This window comes from Macadamia integrifolia, unplaced genomic scaffold (assembly GCF_013358625.1).
Source record: "Macadamia integrifolia cultivar HAES 741 unplaced genomic scaffold, SCU_Mint_v3 scaffold404, whole genome shotgun sequence".
Taxonomy (NCBI): domain Eukaryota; kingdom Viridiplantae; phylum Streptophyta; class Magnoliopsida; order Proteales; family Proteaceae; genus Macadamia; species Macadamia integrifolia.
In genome coordinates this window covers 145,526-166,955 of record NW_024870075.1, presented here as the reverse complement: position 1 = coordinate 166,955, position 21,430 = coordinate 145,526, and the positions used below count along the sequence as shown (strand labels likewise).

At 38.7% G+C, this 21,430-nt stretch overlaps 1 protein-coding gene and 1 long non-coding RNA gene across 3 annotated transcripts; one reads left to right on the top strand and one right to left on the bottom strand.

Annotated features, from left to right (window-relative positions):
* Positions 1-1,713: 1,713 nt before the first annotated feature.
* On the bottom strand, positions 1,714-2,350 carry LOC122068519 (histone-lysine N-methyltransferase, H3 lysine-9 specific SUVH5-like). Its single transcript, XM_042632396.1, has 2 exons — positions 2,110-2,350; positions 1,714-2,012 (listed from the first exon to the last, which is right to left on the bottom strand). Exons 1-2 carry the CDS (start codon positions 2,348-2,350, stop codon positions 1,714-1,716), a joined length of 540 nt encoding a protein of 179 aa, XP_042488330.1.
* Positions 2,351-9,623: 7,273 nt separating this feature from the next.
* On the top strand, positions 9,624-21,430 carry LOC122068511. Of its 2 annotated transcripts, none has more exons than XR_006137134.1 (2): positions 9,624-10,425; positions 20,613-21,430. It is a non-coding gene; the product is annotated as an uncharacterized LOC122068511 (long non-coding RNA). The 2 variants fall into 2 exon arrangements; XR_006137135.1 differs by having other exon boundaries at positions 20,587-21,430.

Genomic DNA, 21,430 nt, shown 5'->3' with positions numbered 1-21,430 from the left:
CAAGATTGCTACCACCTAATGTAGGGGATTTGTTGACGTAAAAAATAAACAAGGAAGAAACACGAGCTGAAGGAGATTTCTTAAAATATAATTTTGACTTTGGATTCAAAATGAAAAATTTCTCAGTTGGGGGATCTTTGTGAAATATTTAACCCTAAGAGGCGATTATTATAAATATAATAAAAGACAAGGAGCTTTCGAAAAATAATGAAAAGTTCTATCCTATTGCGTAAATATTAGGAATCTCCTTCTTCAACCTCACGATTCCTGCAATAGGAGTGTTCTAATAAGAGATTTGATCAATGCATTTCAATTTCGATCACTTCAGGATATCTCCAAAAAATTATGCCCATGAACGGTTGGAAATTAAACCGATGAGGGTATATTCCGCTCATTTATGCTTAGTTTTGATTCTAAGAGGTAAAATGGCTAGAGTCTGACCTGACCAAGTCCAAGCCCTTATCTTGTTCCTGTGTTCTCGCGATAGGTTGCAACTCTCTTGTTGAATCCTTGTAATAGTAAATCAAACACAACGATTCTGCGGTGGATGTTCAAGCCCTTATCTTGCTGTTGTGTTTTCGCAATAGATTGAACTCTCGCAATATGAAATCAGACCTAACGATTCTCTTGTGCAACTATTGCTTTTCTCGATCTCCTTCAAAGAAAGTTCATTCTTTGGTTTTATTGCTCCGGTGAGTTTATATCGTTGTTTTTTGGGTGAAAGAGTTAAAACAGGAAATAGAATAGAGAAGAAGTTTGCAATTGGGATAGGATCTCAGGGTTGGATTTCCTATTATACCCTTGAACTAAAGGGATGAATTTGGGGAAAGGAAATCAATTAATAGTGGTCAATTAATATTTTGAAATTATGTCAATTACCCTCTGTTAAAATTGAACTAAACTATGTACTAGGGTATCTAATGACTAGTTACAAATTTTGTTCGTAACCTGCTCAGTTACAAATGGATGAACCCTATTTTGAAAACCTTAATTTGGCATTATTACTGCTTGGGAATGAATATTTGAAGAAAAGCTATTCATAGAAAATTTTTTCCATTACAACGCCATATAGGGGCATTTTGGAAAATTAGAAAAGGGGGTGGGGTTTATAAATTATTTAACTAATTTAATGGCACAAGTAGAGGGGTAATCTGAAGAGTTTCCACACTCTCTTTGAATCCATGCCAAAATTTAGAGACCAAGGGTGTTGTTGTCTTTTTCCCCACCTTTCTAGCATATCTAAGATGTATACCATATAATTTAATGGTATTTTACAATCTTAAGGATTTTTTCGACCCAAATTGGGGTTGACTATTTATAGCCGAGGTAAATACTTTTTGTTGGCTAAGAAGTTCAGTTGTTTTTTCATTTGGCGTAATGCTTGTTTCACTGATGAAATTTGGATTTCATTTATTATTATTATTAGAGGAAATTACACTCCCCCCCTTGAGGTTTGACCTAATATCAATCTCCTCCCCTCTACTTTGAATTCTATCACCACCCTCCCTTGAACTTTCAAGATGCTCACTTCCGTCACCTATTTGGTGAGTCGTGTTAAATGGTGGGTTAAAATGACAGATTTACCCATTAAAAGATTTCAAACACCAAATATGACAGATAAAAAGTCAATAATACCCTCATCTTTATTAGTTCACCTGAAATAGCCTATTCGATCAGATTTAGGGCTTGGAAGATATCTGGGAGTAGCGACCACTAAGTCAGTGGTGAAATGAGTTCGACAGCGGCACAGGAACATGTTGGGGAGTTCAAGCACCCCTTAGTGCAATCACATCCTGTAGGAGGAATAGGTTTGTACCAGTCAGAATATATCATCTTGGTTATGTAAGTGAATGGCGGAGGTTTCTCATCATCAATGGTGTTTACAGCACCAATGGGCATCTTCTCTTTCCCTTGAGAAATATCAACCACACAGAGACCCTCACGAACTTTGGACTTTTTTGACTTATTCACCTCTTTCAAAGAAAGTCTGGCTGGCTTGGAATTCTTCTCAACTTAAATTTAAAGACAAAAGTACCATAAATGCTCGACTCTGTCTAGTAATCCTCAACTAAGTACAGCCCATCATAGATGTATGTCGTATTATCTTACCCCTTAGTTCCGCAGAATCAGAACTATTTGTTTCCTTAAATCCATGGATAACCCTCACAGGACTTCCTGCATCCATACCATTCTTTAGAGCAAGGTTTCCATGCTCAAGCTTTTGATCTTCAGCTTGCTTATGCTTCTCCCCACCCATAGGCTTTCCTCCTTGACCAGAATGAATCAATACATCAGAACTATCCATATCATTAGGGTAACCACCTGAGGCTACAAGTAAGAATTTTTCCATCTTTCTTTATAGAATCTATACCACCCTGAAACAGTTTGTGAAGAGCAACAATAGCAAGCTCAACCCTATAATGAAATTCATCACCAACTTTGACACTAGGGACAAGTCCTAAATTCTTCTCTGTGTTAATCCATTGGTTTCCATTCTTGAGAAAACTTCCAGCCCATAGATCTATCCGATTGCTAGTATTACCTTGATCTTTTGGATGTGCTTCCTCGGAATAGCAAAGCCCTCATGAAGCAAACCGACTAAACACCCAGATAGAAAACTCCTCATGAAGTAGCATAGGAAGAATAAATCTACTAAAAACCTACTTGAACAACCGATTGAACATCCAGATAGAAAACCCCTCATGAATAAATGAAAATCGTACCTATGTACCAAAAATTAGCAGTCTACCCTCCAATCGAAGTCAAAATTGGAAGAACAACTCCTATTCGAACCCTCCTCTCGTTCTTTCTTTCTATCCCATGATTTCAGACCGCACTTTTCTTTCTTTCTATCCCCTGATTTCAGGCCATACTCCTCTCATTCAACTTCAAGCTCACCTCTTCTCTCCTCTGATTGTAGGCGAGGCGCAAGAACAACCGCACTCTTCTTTCTTATCTCCTAGTTCAACTGATTTCTCTATTCTCCTCTGGTTGCAAGCGAGGCACAAGAACAGAAGCTCACTCCTTTCAAGCCCTTTTTCACATCGCTCGAGTAGTTCTAATCTATTGCTTCACAAACCAAGAACATCAAGTAAGGGTATTTTAGGGATCTTATAAAATATAAGGGCAGTATGGGTATTAGAATGCTAATGTGAAACTGAGGTAATCACTTAACAATGATAACTCATGTTTAGGTGATGGAAGTGAGCATCTTGAAAGTTCAGGAGAGGGTTGTAGAGCCCTGCTCTCTAAATCAGGTTTATTGATCGGTTGGTTCGATTTGGTCTTGCAGGGTCTGAACCGAAACGGGTTGATGCCGATGCCTTGTGGTATATGATGGCAAGGGTGACGTCAAATGCTGGGTGGCCTCATAAGGTTGAGCCGGTACCCGAGGTGATTCGCACACCTAAGTCGTGCCCTTGCACATATCACAAGGCCATGTATGAATAGGAAAGGTACGTGATCGTATTTGAGTGATAGGAACTTGGTCCACAACACGTGGTGAGAGTGAAATATATGTTAAGACACCGTTTTCCTCCAAAATACAGAAAGGTTGGCATGTTCGATCAATTGGTGGGTGTCACTGGTAGGTGCAAGACCCACCAGTGTGTCCCACCTGTTGGGGTATTGTGGGCCTCAGCATGCCCAGAATAGATGAGCACGTGTATTTTGATCTCCTCATCGTAATAAAGTCTTGTATGCCCAAAGATGTTGGCTACTTCCCCCGAAAACGTGATTTAATGTGTTTCAATCCATAAATGGGCAAAACCTAATGGACTTTAGAAGATATTTATGAACCAAGGTATATATAGCACTTAAGTCCTTCTCTCTCTCTCCTATTTATGATCTCAGAAAAGTTTGGAGAGGAGAGTAAAGAGGAGGGAGAAAAGAAGAAGAAGAAGAAGAAGAAGAAGAAGAAGAAGGCTACTCTTTTTGGATCTCGTAGCCATGGTTCACCTTTCCGTCGCTGGTATCTTCACCAGTGCCTTGAGATCTATCTTTTGAGGTAAGAAACCCCATAAACCCTTGAGATATAATGAAACCCTCTTTGTATATGTTGAATCTAGAAGGTAATGGAACCCTTGTGTGATTTCCTTGAAGGATTTGAGAAGGGAAACAAGGAGTTGGGAGTATTTGTAAAGGCATTTGAGTTTGTGGAAGAGGATCCTAAGATTTGGGGTTTTCAAGCCAAGGTACGATTTTCTTTACCCAAATCTTGTTGATGGCTTAGATCTATGGAACAGTCAGGTAAAAGAGGCTTAAAATGTGTGGAAAATGAAGTGAGAAGCACCCTATGGGGTTTCCATGAGTTGGAATAGAAGAAAAATGAAAAATAGTAAAACTCAAGGAATACCGGTGAGTAGGACCAGCGGGTGTCACACCTATCAGTGTGACCCGCCTGTCCTCTCTGTATCTACCGGCGGGTAGGACCAGTGGGTGTCACACCTACCAGTGCGACTCGCCTGTACTCTCTGTGTCTACTAACGGGTAGGACCGACGGGTGACACACCTACCAGTGTGACCCGCCTGTCCAGACAGAATTCACAGGTGGGTCCTCCTACCCACCTGTATGATCTACTTGTAGCCCAAATGAGCTCTGATTGACATCCTATGCATTCATGGATAACTTTCTTCATATTATTATACGCGTAGTGACATATCCTACGCTGTTTATGGTCTCGATTTGTACGTATTTCTAAATCCTTTATCTGTGCTAGGTTTTGAGAAACTCATCTTCTCACTCCAGATCTTACCTATACCATGAGTGTGGATTCTTCTATAAAAATAAGTAAGTGGGAAGAGGACTTTGATCTTAATTTTAGAATGTTTTTGGCATCCTATGCATTCATGGACTATATTGACATTCTGATTGCTCTTCTCATGCATATGATTGATGAATGAATAATGCATTTAGAACTGAACATGATGTATCATAAATTCTATATGCATGATTACTTGCTTGAAATCTTGAGAATGGATTTATCATGTGATGGTTATGATGTCGGCTTGCCGAACATGTGTGGGATTTCTAGATTAGAGGCCGTAGTCGGCTTAGAAACAAATGCATTGGTTCACCGTGGAATGGGACATGAAGTACTATGCAGTTGTACTATCTCAAATAGGAGCATGTGGTTAGGATATCATAATCCCTCGTGCTATGACCCTTCTCAATAGGGGTTTACGTGTTGGGTTATCACTGGGGCGAAGCGTCAATCGCGGAACGCCATAGTGGTTAGAAGTACGCCTGACTAATCATTAGGACAATTGAAAACCTTGGTGATATGTTCAGAGGGTCAATCGTACTGCTTTTAATTTCTGCTGTGGTTCAGTCACAATTTATATTTCTGTTGTGGTTCGGTCACGATTAACTTTTTTGAATGCTCATAGTGGGCTTTCTTTGACAATCAGATGGGTGTATCGTGGGATGGAGAATGCGTCTCGAACCCAGGGCATACACGCACTGTGGTTGTGAGTAGCACGTTACCTATGATCTAGTAATGTTGTTTAGATGGAATATGATTAAAATGAATCACATGCATATAGTATCATTTGTTTGTGTGCGTCTTTCTTTCCATTTACAAAGCTAATGAACTCACCCCTCGTGTACACACATTTTTGGATGATTTTACAGGATATTTTGTAGAGGAACTTGTGTCGGGTCCCACTGACGAAACCCCAGTGGAAAATTGGTGGGTTCTTGAAGAATTTGAGTATGGTGATGGTTGCTCGTGTGAGGGTTGTGTTGCAGGGCAACAGTGACAGATTCTATTTACTGTACTCTTTTGATTCTTTTGGTAAATTCCTTTTGTGTGCTCTCGATATTTAAATTGCTATTTCTTGTATAAATATCATGCCTACGGGCCCACATGTAAATTCCTTATGTATAACAATTTGGATATCAAGAGTATATGAAAAATTACAGGTAATCATTTATGACAAGACTTTCGTTATATTATATTATTATATTCCATTAATCATTTGTGACTGGCTATGCTGTGGTTACTGTATTAGAAGATCCTGATGGTTTTGGGTTATCCAGAGGGAATCCGATTACCGATCTGGTTCTATGTGAACGGGGCATGATAAGGGTGGTGATAGAATTCAAAATAGAGGGCAGGAGATTAATATTAGGTCAAACCTCAGGGGAGGGGAGTGTAATTTTCTTTTATTATTATTATTATTATTATTATTATTTGTAATGAGACTTGCCTATTCCCTAATTAAACATCTCAAAAAAAAAAAATGGTTAGGATTGTTTTTATCTCGGAAGGTGAACAATACTTCATGGATTAAACCGAGATCATCTCACCAAACAACAATCTCTAAGGGCTCATTTGTTTAGAGGTGGTTTTGCTGGGTGGGATTTAAGGGGTGGGATAGTTGTACGAACTATTCCACCCCAATGGGTTGTTAGGGAGTTTGGATAAGTGGGGTAGGAATTTGGGCAGACAACTTACTTCTTCCTCCTTTGGAATGAGATGACTCTCCTCTGTTTCTTCTTCCTCTGAAACAAGATGAAAACAAGGCGCTAGCTCTACATTCCGTCTCTCACTATATCAAAAGAACTCTCTGATTTTTTCCTCCTGCAATTGGTTTTGAATCGTTCGTCAGTGATCGGCCTTGACGTAGTATGGAAGCCCAATCGTTTGCAACAATGATCTTTCCCCTTCATTTCACTCCTTCAAATCGCTTGTTGGATCAATTGTTCATCCAGCGATGACAATGGCAATGGCGATGGCGATGGCGATGGAGTCGAGGAGGTGGAGGACAACGATTTGTATGTGTTTCTTCTCGATTTCTTGATGCTTCCTCTGCCTTTGATTTGGGAGCTCTTGAGGGACATGTTCATTTCACCTGATATTTTGAAACTAAAATTTGGGTTTTAAACAGGGTTTGATCTACTTTCTTCTACTTTCCGTTCTCAAGGTTGCGCTCCTGCTCCCAGCTTCGATAGGGCATTTACTATCCCTGTCTCTCACCCAACCAAACAATGTTGGGTGGGATGCTACAATACATTTACCCCAATTTTACTATCCCTGTCTCTCACCCCATTACTCTATGGGACCGCATGTTAATTTATCCCACTCCTAACTCTCTTCTAAACAAACGGGGCCTAAAGGATTCTTTTGGATAATCAAAATTCAGTGTCTAGCTACAATGGCATAGTAATTTCACATACTCCTCTGTCTAGGATCCACACGACTAAGCAATGTTCCTTTTCCCAATTTAAAATCCATATCAGTTATAGGGCAAGCGTTCTTCATCCGGGGATTAATAAGTTAAAAGATCGTTGCATCTACTAATACTTTTGTTTTGTTTTTTTGGTTTTTTTTTTTTTTTTTTTTTTTTTTTTTTTTTTTTTTTTTTTTTTTTTTTTTTTTTTTTTTTTTTTTTTTTTTTTTAAAGAATCTACTAATACATTTTGTTGGTTTATTCATCTTTGATAATTTAGAGATATAATGAAATTTCTACATCCATTCAAATCTAGATCTCTATTCCCTTCGTCTCTCTTTCTACACCCATTCCTTCGTCTCTCAACTCAGTCCATCTCAGATTGGATTGCTATTATTCTTGCTTTAAGATGCTCAAAGAAGGATAAAATCTGGTTTAGTTCGCTGATGACTGGGGTCTAATGGCACATCTGATTAGCCTATTTGGATATCACTTTTAGAAACCATTGAAATACTGCTATGGGAGTTGCCAAAAATGCTATTCATTTTACTAGAAAATATTGCTCAAGCACAGTTCCAATTAATCTCTCAAGAATTCCAGTTTATTGTGCATGGAAGTTCCCACCTTCTGATATCTTGAAATTTAATGTGGATGGGTGTGCCCTTGGATAACCGGGTCCAATTGCTATTGGCGGAGTTTTTAGAGATTCTCAAGGCACATTCTTATGTGGATTCTCTTCATTTATTGGTCAAAATTATGCTTATATTACTGAAGCACTTGCATTGAGGAAAGTTCTCTCATTTTCTATTGAACCTGGTTGGAATCAGGTTATTATAGGAAGTGATAATTTGAACATTATCAATATTTCAAATGGAGCCTTATCTGCTTGGCCCGGGAAGATCTCTAATATTATTGAAAATTACTGGTGTCTAGCCTCCACTTTTCCTTATATTACTTTTCAGCATTGTTCCAAAGAATATAGTAAGGTTGCTAATCATTTTCCTTCCCATGGTATTAACAATCACATGTCTATATTGTGTAGGACATTAATCCGTCCATTTTGTTTCTCAACTGCTATCTGCGGAGTCCATTCTATAAACGTTGCTTATTTTGGTAATATATGTCAAGTTTTTCTTTGATTTAAAAGAAAAAAAAGTCTCCCTACCCATTGCTCCTATTTCTATTTTTAGACATGAAAAAAGGGCAAGGAACTCTCTTACGTGGCCAACGCGTAAAAAGGAGAGATGGACTTTCTATTTCTTTTCCTTCAGACGGCTTTGTTCTCTCTCCCACAAGAAGACTACGACGTACTGGGAAGCTTCCTGCCATGACGTGGGTAAACTCCATGAATCTCATTGACGGCCAATAATATTCCACGTGGAGAGTTTTCTATACTTTGATGATCTAGCGTCGTAGGATGATAGAAAGCGACCCTATTAATACATATACTCACCAAACAAACAAACCTGCGCCATGATACACAAGAGGGCGCGAATAGGATTTGCACATTTGAAATATCTCTCTCTTGCTCTTCCTACCTCTCTCCCTACCGGTCACCAAAAAAGAAAAAACCTCTCTCTTTCTCTCTCTATCCCTTTAGCTCTACCTCTCTCTACCGGTTACCAAAAAATCCTCTACCATTTTTACCCCTCTTTCTCTCTGTCTCCCTTTCTCTCTCTACTCTAGTCTCTATATACTTATTCGCTGCATGAAGCCATGAATTGCAAATCCGAATTGCAGAACTTATTGGCAAACCTTCCCTTTACATTTCTACACAATGGCACGAGCAACCCAGACCGCAAAAATTGTACCAGTGAGAAGGATCAGCACCACCACCGCTGGCGTTGGAGCTGGAGCGGCGCCTCCACGAGTAGCTCGCTTGCCACCAAAGAGGGGTAGAGTTCTAAAGGGGATCCTGAAGAAGGCGATCTCAGCTCTCTGTTTCTCAATACGGAAGTGATCTGTTCGTTCTTCTTCCGTTCTTATCTCTCCTGACTACGATTGATTTCATTAGAGTTGAGTTGCAATGTAACATCCCCACGTCTCTCTCTTTTTCTCTTTCCCTTTGTATTCATTGTTATCTGTGTTCTTGTTTGTTACTAGTCTTGTACTCTGTTTATAAAAGACTCAACGGGCAGATTCCTTTCTAAATGTAATTATTTACGGCAACATTTGATTAAATAAAGACATATTTGATGTGGGTATTGGTTCTTAAACTTGGATATCTTAGTTTATAATCACTAGTACCTTTCCGTCGGTTAATTTGATGCATGATCTGTAACATCTGAGTGACTAATCTATGGCTTTGCAACTCTATGCAGTGCAACACCCATATCCCCAAGACTATTAAGCACAACCCGCACAACCCGCACAACCCACACACCCAACACAGACACTCACACACGACTTTAGCCCAATCAATTGCCGCCAGAAAGAGACGTAGAGTTCTTATGGACATCCTGAACGTGGCGGCGATCCCTTCGATCAAACCCACTGGGTCCTGCCCGTTACCGTTCTACTGCAACGATTTCGTCATCTCGTGGTCGCCGGAGTAGCTACCGATCCATCCATGGTCTCAATGAGCAAGATCACGCTCTTCCTATTAGCCTTGCTCGTCTGCCGGAAGGTTCGCCGGATGAATTGGGTGGCCGAAATCAGGGTATATTTGCTGTATTCGACTCCAATTTCGTTCGAAAAACTGTGTTATTCTGGCTGTTCCGGTGGCTTTGTTGATTACTTGGTATTCCAAGGCATTGACGCTCTGCAGGGCTGGCATTACCTCTGCTACTATTAGAACTCCTCACTACCAGAGGAAGAAGACAGCTCAAGTTTTCATCTTTACGTTGACTTGTCAAAAGTGTTCAAAGGTAGATTCTTTTACAGAGGACACGTGTCGCACCATATTTAGTCTAACATGGTATCTCCCAAACAGGTAACCCTCACCGGTAACGAGTGTATATTTTTCCATTCTTGTGCTTTTTAGTAATAAGTGTTAGGGTTTTCGAGTCTCCGTTCGCTTTCTTTGTTGGGTTTTGGATTTCCTCTAATCAGTTGCCAGGGGAATACAAGGTTTTCACTCTGTTCTGTTGAGAATAATCGAACTATTTAAGAGCTCTGCTTTCCTTGAATCTCTCCTCAGTCGTCACAACTGGCGGATTCTTTTACGGAACTAGGAATTAATCTATTGAAGAAACTGGGGAAGCAATTCAATCGCAAGGTTGAGGAGATTATGTTTATTCTGGTCAATCACAGGTACAGATTTGTTTCTTTGTTTTGTATAATTGTTTTTCTTAAAAGTAATTCTCTGTGAGGACTGGCTCACCTGTTTTTCTGAATTCGAAATTCAGAAATTTGAATAGAATGATACCATCTTTCACTTTGGTAGTAACAATTTGCATAGTATGAATTAGTGCTGTAGAAGTACTTTTTGATATGATTTCACTGTGACGACATTTTCTTATCTTATCTTAATCTTGTCATTCTAATGTTTTATTTTGCATTTGGTGAAGTTGTCTTGTTGGAAGTTGGGTTTTGCATGTTGGAGTGTAACAATCCTAGGAGGACATGACTTGGAATTGTAGATTGATTAGCTTGTTGGGTTTTGCATGTTGGAGTGTTACAATCCTAGGAGGAGATGACATGGAATTGTAGCTTGATTGGCCTGTTTCAAATAGGGACAAAGATAAGCAGAAAAGAAACATGTTAATATGTTTTCTACCATCTGATTTTCTGAAGTGTTCATGTAGAGGAGTATTCTCTTAAAAGGGGTGTCCTTGGTCCAATGGTAAGGTACGAATGTTAAGACTTGGTGGTCAAGTGGTCGAAACAGCCTCTTGACATTCTTAGGGTAAGGCTGCGTAGTTCTCACCCCCCGGACCTCATACATGCGGGAGCCTCGTGGATGGTACGCCCCCTGTCGAATGTATATAACAAATCTCTCTACCAAGTCCCAACCCCTATTGAAGAACTACATGGTTCTATTGGTATATGAAAATTTGACGATTAATTATTGTGTAGTAATAGAAATTGGAAACTTATTTATTTGTGTGAATTGAAAGTTCAACTCTTAAAGTTTTTTCAGTTTCACAAAAATGTGGAATTTGAAGTAATCATTGTAGCACTGAGATGATTTGCGAACAATGGAGGGTGAGTTGAAATGTTTGAACACATATATTGCTTTTGGACCAGGCAATGTCGTTGTATGTGAATGATGGAGAACAAGTTCAAGTTTTAGGTATTTAAATTCACAGTTTTAGATAGGTCTGCCACCTTGTGTTTAATTTGAAATTTGAGTTAGATCTGGCCTGTGTTTGACATCCTGGTAGGCATCTGTTCTTTTAAGCATACTCATTTGCATTAGCCCATAATAGGATAAGATATTGAATACAATTAAGTCAAGATATAAAAAAGAATGGTCAAAATGCTTAAGTTGAGGCCTCTGTGTACGATGGGAGACAAGGATCTTATATGCAAATGGATATTTCTCTTTAAAAGAGATTCTGCATGATTTTGTAGCTGTCCTGCAGATGGCTTCTTTTTCATATATCAGAAAAAAATGACAAAATGAAGGCCTACATCATAGGCTCTTTAAGAACCTTTCTCTCTCTCTCTCTCTCTCTATATATATATATATATATATTGTTTCAAGTTTTGTACAATGTTTAACCTAGTTTGTTTACTTTCTAGCTTAGGTTTATGTTTAAAAACTCTAGTTCAATAGTTTTTTTTCCCAATCAAAATTCCATAGGGTTGCACTTATGACTTATGAGATGTAACAGGATTAGAGTTTCTTCATAAAAAATTAGGTTTCCTCATAAAAAATTAGGTTTCTAATCTTCAGTCTATAAAAAAGTTGTAAGTAGCCCTTTGGATCCAAAAAATTTATTATTGAAGCAGTGAAGCTCCATTTTCTGTTAGCCATGCAGAGTGACTGCAGTTGTACTCATATGTATGCTTGGATTGATTTCTAGCACCTAAGGTGGACTCCCAGTCAATTCTCTCTCTCAGTTTCCGGCCCTTCCTATCTGAGAATTCAGAAACAACTTATGTCTTCAAGGGCAATTTATGTATCAGATCGGAGTTCAGGTTTATCTCTAAATTTGATTCTTTTCAGTTTTATCTCTGTTAGAGACTATCGTGAGAGAGAAGGAGTCTTGCGGGCTGCGTAGACTTCTCCCTTCCTCCTCTGGTTAGTTCCCTAAATTAAGTAGGAAGTTTAGTCCTAGTTAGACTAAGACTGCTGTTAGCAGTAATTAGTTCTCCTATTCTAATTAGGAGTGTTAAGAGTCCAGCTAGGATTAGTTGGACTAATTAGATTTACATTATGTTTTTATATTCCTAGTCATATTAGGATAGCTGTCCTATTCATATTGTAATAGTTTAGTAGTCTATTTAATCAGGAGAAGAGATCAGTCCCTATCATGCGATAGAGACAATCTTCCGCTAAATCTCTCTCTCTCTCTCTCTCTCTCTCGTTCTCTCTCTCCTTTCTTTTGTCTAAACTAACATGGTATCAGAGCTGGTCTGATCTCTAAACAAGTAAACATCAGTCCTATTTTCTAGCCTACAGTTTAGAAACAAATAAAAAAAAAAGGAGAAAAAGGGCCTACGGTTTCTGGTTCTTCTTAAAGAACCTATGGTTCTTTGAAGAGGGGATTTGTCCCCTGTTTTCTGGTTTGTGTATGGACTGATTACTGAAATCAGTCGTATGTGTGAAGGAATTGACTCAAATCATTAAGAGTAATCTCTGGTTTGGGTTTCTTGGATTGAAAAATAGTTTTTTTGGTTGATTTCTCTCTCCTGGAACTGAAATCAAGAACTGAAGAATCTTACGATCCAGCCGTCGGAATCAACTCATCTTTGGAGGTTTTACTGCCCACAATAGGACCTACCTTCGACCAGAAGAAGAGCTCCATCCGAGCAGTTTCCAGCCAGCCGCAGGTCTCTCTCCTTCTCTGTTGGGTCGTTTTTGGTGGATTTTTGCCACGGTTTTAGGTACTGTTTTGAGTATTGTTTGCTGGATATTTCTGTGAGTTTTATTCTTCAATCTACTATTGGTATATTGGGGTTTTCAGATCTGAGTCAATTCCCTTTTGGTTGTCATCTTTATTGAAGATTGTCTACTATTTTATTGATCTTGTGTGGTCTAACAAAGAAGGTTAGATCGATTGTCTGGTTGACTTTTGTTTGAGATCTACTTTTGTGTGCTAATGGTTGACATAGAAGGGAAGAAAATTGTCACTGAGGTGATGTCCTCACCATCACATAAAATTGCAGAAAAGAAACTTGTGGGAGCTACCAATTTTCACCAATAGAAGAAAATTGTGCAGCTTGTTTTGACTGGTCGAGATCAGCAAGATCATCTAACAAAGGAAAGACCTACTAATGATACTACGTCGGATACACTTGATGCACGTATTTTTGGACAGCTACTGAACTCAATGGATAACTCCATCGTTGATGTTGTTACTCACATTGATACTGTGAAGGAACTATGAGACTATCTGAATGTTCTGTATTCTGGACAGAACAACCTTTTTCGTATTTATGAACTGTCTTAGGAATTTTATTGGACTGATAGGAAGGGTCAGCCTCTAACTCAGTACTTTGCTAATTTTAAGAGGATGTATGAAGAACTAAATTATCTATTCCCTATTAGCAGTGATGCAAAGAAATGCAGAACCAGCGAGAGCAATTGGCAGTTATGGGATTTTTGGGAGGTCTTGGAGCAGAGTATGAATCTATTTGCTCTTAGATTCTTAGAGGTGACAAGGTGGCATCTCTTGCAGAGATACCTTTTCCTGAGTCTTACGGTTATCTCGAGAGAATTCTCAGGATTCCACTCCAGTGGAAAATTTGGCACTTGTAGCACAGGATAATAATCGAGGAACTTCACGTGGTACAGGTAATGGTGGTAATGAGGGACAATTTACTGGGAACTCCTCAGATAGTTCAGGAGCAGCATGTACATGTCATCATTGTGGTAAACCAAGACACATCCAACAATTATGTTGGAAACTTCATGGCAAACCTCCTCAAAAGCAATTTGCCAATTCAGCTACAGTTGATGAACCTTCTCAGCCTGGACACTCTGAGGGGAAGATGGTCAGAATGACCAATGAAGAATTTGCACGGTATCATCAGTTTCAGAATCAAGCACCCTCACCTTCCACGGCTACTCTAGTTCAGACAGGTAATGCCATTTCGTGTCTCTCCTCTTCTTCTCGCCCTTGGATAATCGATTCAGGTGCATCAGATCACATGTCTAGCATTTCAGGTATATTTTTTTCTTTTAAGAAGTCCTCTGCTACTATCACATTGGCTAATGGCTCCATTGCCAAAGTCAATGGTTTTGGCACTGTTTATCTTAATTCCTCCTTATCATTATCATCTGTTCTTTGTTTTCCTGAGTTACCATTCAATCTATTGCCTTTAATCAAGTTTACCTAAGCTTACAATTGTTCTATAACCTTTTTCTCTGACTCATGTGTTTTTTAGGATCTGACGATGAAGAAGATGCTTGGTAGAGGTTGTAGGGTTAGGGGACTATACCATTTTGAAGACAATGCACCTTCCGTAGCCTGTTCTAGTACTCTGACTCCTCATCAGGTTCATAGCCGGTTGGGCCATCCATCTTTACAAATTCTACAGTAACTTGATCCCAGTTTGAACTCTCTTTCTAGTTTAGAATGTGAGTCATGTCAATTTGGAAAACTACGTCGTGTCAGTTATTCCCCTCGGGTTAATAAACGGTCTGCGTCTCCTTTTTCTTTAGTTCATTCAGATGCATGGGGCCCTTGCCCTGTTACATCCAAGTTAGGTTTTAAGTATTTTGTTACTTTTGTTGATGACTACTCCAGGACAACCTGATTTTATTTGATGAAAAATCGTTCTGAGTTATTTACCATCTTTTGTGATTTTGTTGCTGAAATACAAAATGAATTTGGCATGACTATCAAAATTCTACGAAGTGATAATGTAAAAGAGTACTTCTGGTCCATTTTCTGAGTTTATGGCTATGTGTGGTATGATACACCAATCTTCTTGTTCAGACACTCCTTAACAAAATGGAGTGGCTGAAAGAAAGAACCGTCATTTGATAGAGGTTGATAGGTCAGTTATGTTTGAAATGAAGGTATCCAAATATTTTTGGGCTGCTGCTGTTCTCACTACGTGTTATCTTATTAATCATATGCCTTCCTCTGTTTTGTGTGGTGGTATTCCTCATTCCTTGTTATTTCCTTCTAACCCACTTTTTGTTCTTCCCCCCTCGTGTTTTTGGTTGTGTTTGCTTTATTCGTGATCTTCGTCTAGGTTTGTCAAAATTGGATCCTCGAGCCATTAAGTCTCTTTTTGGGTTACTCTCATACTCAAAAAAGATACCGCTGTTATTCCCCCGGTTCTTCACAAATATTTTGTCACTGCTGATGTCTCCTTTTTTGAATCCACCCCCATATCCGAATGAGTCATTTGTTGTGTCTGAATTGGATGATGATCTTCCCCTTTATGTTATCCATCACTCTAATCCGCAGGTTGCCACGGAGATAGAGGTACCACCACCACCACCTCCTCCTCCTCTACAGGTGTATACACGTCGTGCTCGGGAAGTAGCAGCCCCCCTCTCCCAGCGGCACCTACCTTGTCATCTTTGTCTACGAATCCTACACCAGGTATTTCTCTTTTTGACCTAAACCTTCCTATTGCAGAACGTAAGGGTGTTCGGAGTTGTACCCAACATCCTATTGTTGGTTTTGTGTCTTATTCTAGTCTTTCGTCTACCTTTCATTCATGTCTTTCCATTATTTCTTGTCATCCTGTTCCTAAGACTCTTGCATAGGCATTATCTAGTCCTGGGTGGAAGACTGCTATGACGAAGGAATTGCTTGCCTTAGAAGAAAACCAGACTTGGGATCTTGTATTGTTGCCTCCTGGCAAGAAGGCTATTGGTTATCGCTGGGTGTACGCAGTTAAAGTGAACCCTGATGGATCTCTTGCTCGTTTGAAAGCTCGGCTGGTAGCAAAAGGGTATGCCCAGGTTTATGGCATTGATTACTTGGATGCCTTCTCCCCTGTTGCCAAAATGGCTTCTGTTCGTGTTTTGATTTCTTTTGCAGCTTCCTCTCATTGGCCATTATTTCAGCTTGATGTGAAGAATGCTTTTCTTCATGGTGACTTGCATGAAGAAATATTTATGGAGCATCCTCCTGGGTTTGTTACTCAGGGGGAGTGTGGAAAGGTGTGCAAGCTCAAAAAGTCCTTGTATGGGCTGAAACAGTCTCCTCAGGCATGGTTTGGTAGGTTCACTGATGTGATTTATGCATTTGGACTGTCAAGATGTGACGGTGATCATTCTGTTTTGATGGAGAACCTCAGGAAAGAAAGGGGAAATCGGAGTAGAGAGGGGGAAGGGGAGAATCACACACTTCACTAGTGCACAAACTCAACATTATAATTCAATAATCAAATCACTCTCCTTTGTCCACCGATTACAGTCAATATATAGGAAAGTAAAGACATGAAATTGGAAACTCTACTAACATAGTATTTAGCCTAAACTAGGAAATAACCATAAAAGGAAAGTAGTGCAATGGAAATAAATCCTAAGTCCTACATTCAAATCTGGAAAATAAAATGCATGAAATAAACTACTAAATAACTACTAATTTTATTTCCAAACCTTCTTGGACCAAAACCCTGGGCTGGACTGGTTCTTCTTGGCTCTTGACTTCTAAAGCCGATCTTGCTGGTCCAACCAGGTAACGGCAGCCATATTTGCATCATGTGTTCTATCGGAAGACTGATGGAAAAAGGATATTTCTGGTTGTATATGTTGATGACATTGTCATTACTGGAGATGATGTTGAAGGGATCCAAAGTTTGAAAGCACATTTGTAGCAGCACTTTCAAATTAAGGACCTAGGACGATTAAAGTACTTCCTAGGAATTGAAGTTGCTCAGTCAAGAAAAGGAATTTCCTTGTCTCAGAGAAAGTACGCTTTGGACTTACTTTCATAAATAGATATGTTAGGATCCAAGCCTGTTGACACTTCAATAGGTCCAAATGTGAAACTTATGCCTGAAGAAGGTCATGTGTTAGATGATCCTGAGAAATACAAGAGGTTGGTAGGAAAGCTGAATTATTTGACTGTGACTCGACCTGACATTGCTTTCCCTGTCAGTGTTGTGAGTCAAGTTCTTTCGTCTCCACGTACTGCACATTGGGATGCCGTTGTTCATATTTTGAGGTACCTTAAGAAAGCTCCAAGACGTGGTCTGGTCTACTCAGATCATGCACATAATCGTATTGAAGGTTTTTGTGATGCTGATTGGCTGGTTCTCCTATTGATAGAAGGTCGACTACAGGATACTGTACTTTTATTGGTGGAAACCTTGTGTCTTGGAAGAGCAAGAAACAAGCGGTTGTGGCAAGGTTTAGTGCTGAATCTAAGTATCGAGCCATGGCTCAAGTTACTTGTGAGTTGATATGGGTAAAGCAACTTCTGACAAAACTTGGTTTTGAATGTACTCACTCTATGCAGTTATGGTGTGACAACTAAGCCGCTATAAATATTGCTTCCAATCCTGTGTTCCATGAGAGGATAAAACATATTGAAGTTGATTGTCATTTTGTTCGTGAAAAGCTACAACAAGGAGTCATTTCTACAAGTCATGTTCGCATAGGAGAACCACTTGCAGATGTTTTTACTAAATCCTTTGGGGGGTAGTAGAGTGGACTATATTTGTAACAAGCTGGGCATGATTAACATCTATGCTCCAGCTTGGGGGGGAGTGTTAGAGACTATCGTGAGAGAGAAGGACGATGGGTTGCGCAGACTCCTCCCTTCCTCCTCTGGTTAGTTCCCTAAATTAACTAGGAAGTTAAGTCCTACTTAGACTAGGACTGCTGTTAGCAGTAATTAGCTCTCCTATTATATTTAGGGGTGTTAGAGTCCAGCTAGGATTAGTTGGACTAATTAGATTTACATTATGTTTTTATATTCCTTGTCATATTAGGACAGCTGTCCTATTCATATTGTAATAGTTTAGTAGTCTATTTAATAAGAAGAAGAGATCAGTCCCTATCATGCGATGGAGACTATCTTCCGCTAAATCTCTCTCTCTCTCTCTCGTTCTCTCTTTCCTTTCGTTTGTCTAAACTAACAATCTCTAAATTCAATTCTTTCAATATATATTATATTTTCTATTATCCTAGCATACAGGGCATTCTGAATCTGCTGTTTCTTTTCCAATTCTTAGTTGTTGCTTCCAAGGCTCAAAATTTTGACAGGATGGTAAATTCACACCCTGTTGAAACCAGAATATTTGATTGAAATGTATGAAATTGGGTTTTAGATGTGGTTAAAAGTCATTGAAAGGGAGGAATTCATTGAAATTTGCTATAAAGCTTCGGGGGATGATTCTTTAAGCATAACTACACATCCAGGAATGATTTTCTGCCGAACAAAACCATCCAAAGTGGTTTTGTGGTTTCAAAAACATATCTAGGCAACCTATCATGTTGGTTCTGAGTCTTTAGACCAGTAGAAACTATAAGAGGCATAGCACACAGCTTGCACCTCGAAAAATAGAATCAATTTGTGATTTTGTTGTCCATATAAATACTTTTAATTCATTATTTAATCACAAAAATAAATAATTACTTGAAATTCTGTGAAAAAGAAAATAAAAATTTTCATGTGAGAACGAGATGTAATATTCAACATCTGATTTTACAACATAATGTATTGTATTTATCATATAAATATGTTTAGTTATCTATTTTTCAATAATATATGTCAAAATACTGTCTTACTAGAGTAAGGGAAAAACCGATATGTTGCATAATTCTTTTCTATACGTTTATAGTTAATTGCATGCATGTTTGTGAGAAAAACACAATTTTCTGTATTCTCTCTATTTTTTTTCTTTTTTAAGCCAGAAGATTAAAAATAATTTTTTGGTAGAAAATTCAAATGACCTAAGTCAACTTGTAGATCTACAAGTTGACCTAAATGTATATGTGACTATTATTGTTATATATAATGACCCGGTCCTGTGTAAGCGGTATCAGAGTGACCCTAGGGACTAGTCGGGTCAAAGATCTGGACACCCTGAGTATCAAAAAAAAGAAAGAAGATATGAGCCCAATTTAATAGTTCCTAAGCCTTTTTTTTGGGGGGGGGGGGAACGGGAATGGATTTCCCAAACACTCCCAAAGTTTCCTATCAATGCAAACAGTCCTTTCCTACCAGAGCTTTTCTTATATTCTGTGAAAATGTTCCAAACTAAGGTTTCCTAGAAATTCCTCACTTTTTTATGCTGTTTTGGAGAAATGGGTTGAAGTGTGCCGAAATGGCTTGAGAAGTTATATTTTACTTGTCAGAATGTACCATTTCGATGAATTTCACACATTTTTTTTGTTTTCCATTTTGATAAAAAAATTTATTTATTTCATTTTAACACTCCAAAATATTTTGCGAATTCTTGCACATTTTGATAAAAATTATGAATATTAATTTCTTCTATTTGGGATTATCAATTCCATCTTACTTCTGTAGGTTTTTCAATTAGAACCCTGAAATCTGGCCAAAATACTTTTAGGTGAAGTAGCACCTAGCAATTGATGAACCCTCTGAACAATCTGATCATTAATGTTTAGTTTTTTCATATCTTGTTCAGAACCTCAAAACCCTAATTCTGATTTCTGAGTTTTTTTTTTTCCCCTGATAATTTTATCAGATTTCCTATTGTAATTTGATTTTCTCTTTTAACACTTCTATTCCAAATCAAAATCTGTTGTCCTATTGCATCTCTGAATGGTTTGTTGCTTTTCTGCATTAATGTGGTAACATATTAATTTGATCAGACCTAAAGCAAAAGATTCTCCATATGTATATATTATAGATCTTATCATAGTTGTCAAGGCATCACCTAGGTGCTCAGGTGTCTTGGTCACGTTGCGTCCAGGTCCCCTCCGACACCTTGAGTCGCTTAAACACCTGGACGACTATGGATCTTATATTATTTGATTTGATATTTTCTACTTTCTTATTTTCAGAGGCATTTTAGCCTTCTCTTTTTCAACCTGTCTTTTTTGCAGCAAAATTTTTTTTTTCCCAAAACCTCTAAGAAATGAAAAAATTCTTGCAAGGCGAAATTCAGTGGATTATTTTGTGAAAAAGTGAGTGCTTTCTTTCTCAATTACTTACATCATCATGGAAATTTTAGATTCCTTTTTCTACATGGCTGTTAAAATCTGAGTGTTTGTTCAATTTGGTTATGTTTAGTCCTTAATTTTCTTGTGATTGCATTCTGCAAAACATCATGTGCTGAAACAATCAAATGAATATATCACTTCATTATGCAAACTCTAGCAACTATGAGTGGGTTGATATCCATTAGGACATGTGACAGCCTATTTGGGAGAGCTTCTGGTGCAGATTTGTGAGACCCAGAAGCCAGAAGCCAGAAGCCAGAAGCCGGAAGCTGCCCGAGAGGGGGGGGGGTCTCTAGCTTCTCCATCTTCTGGCGCTAAAGATTCAAATGCCAATATCTTGTCGGACAGGTCCTTTAACTTGCATTATCTGGAGAAGCTGAATCTGAATAGTGGTGAAGCTCCTGTAAACATGCACTAAAACCTTCTCTGGATTTTGGTCCTGAAGTGGGGAGGGGAAAAGAAAGAAAATATGAATACAGAGACAGAGCTACCACCGAGCTGATTTTTTAATACAACTATCCGTTGAAGGAGTTGCGTGGGCACTGACATAATCTTATATTGTAGAGTGCTGGGTCACTTGGAGCTCTTGCAGGATTTGCTATTGCCATATTTTTTTCTTGGAAGTTGTTGAGAACTAATGGTAGGCTGCAAAGTCAGCAGTAACAAACAGGTTCAGCATCTACAAGTGGTAATGGAGCAAATGAAGATGTTTCCTCCCATGAAGTTCACCGACTAGAACAGAATGTGGAGTACGTAGACTCGATTGATGAGTTCCAGTCTCAAACAATGGTAACATGTTATTTGTTGTTTCAATTTCTGGATTTATGTGCTTTGCATGAATCATATGCTTGAGCCAAATTTCTGTTGTCCCTTTTTTAGCCGACACATGTAAAACAGTGAGGAAGAAACTAAATGGAAGCCGGAAGGTACACCTACTAATACTTGAAAAATGTATATTTCTTTCTAGGAATTGGCCCTTTTACATATTCTCATGTAACCAAACATTTTCCAATATTTCAAAGTAATAGTTTCCTGAGACGA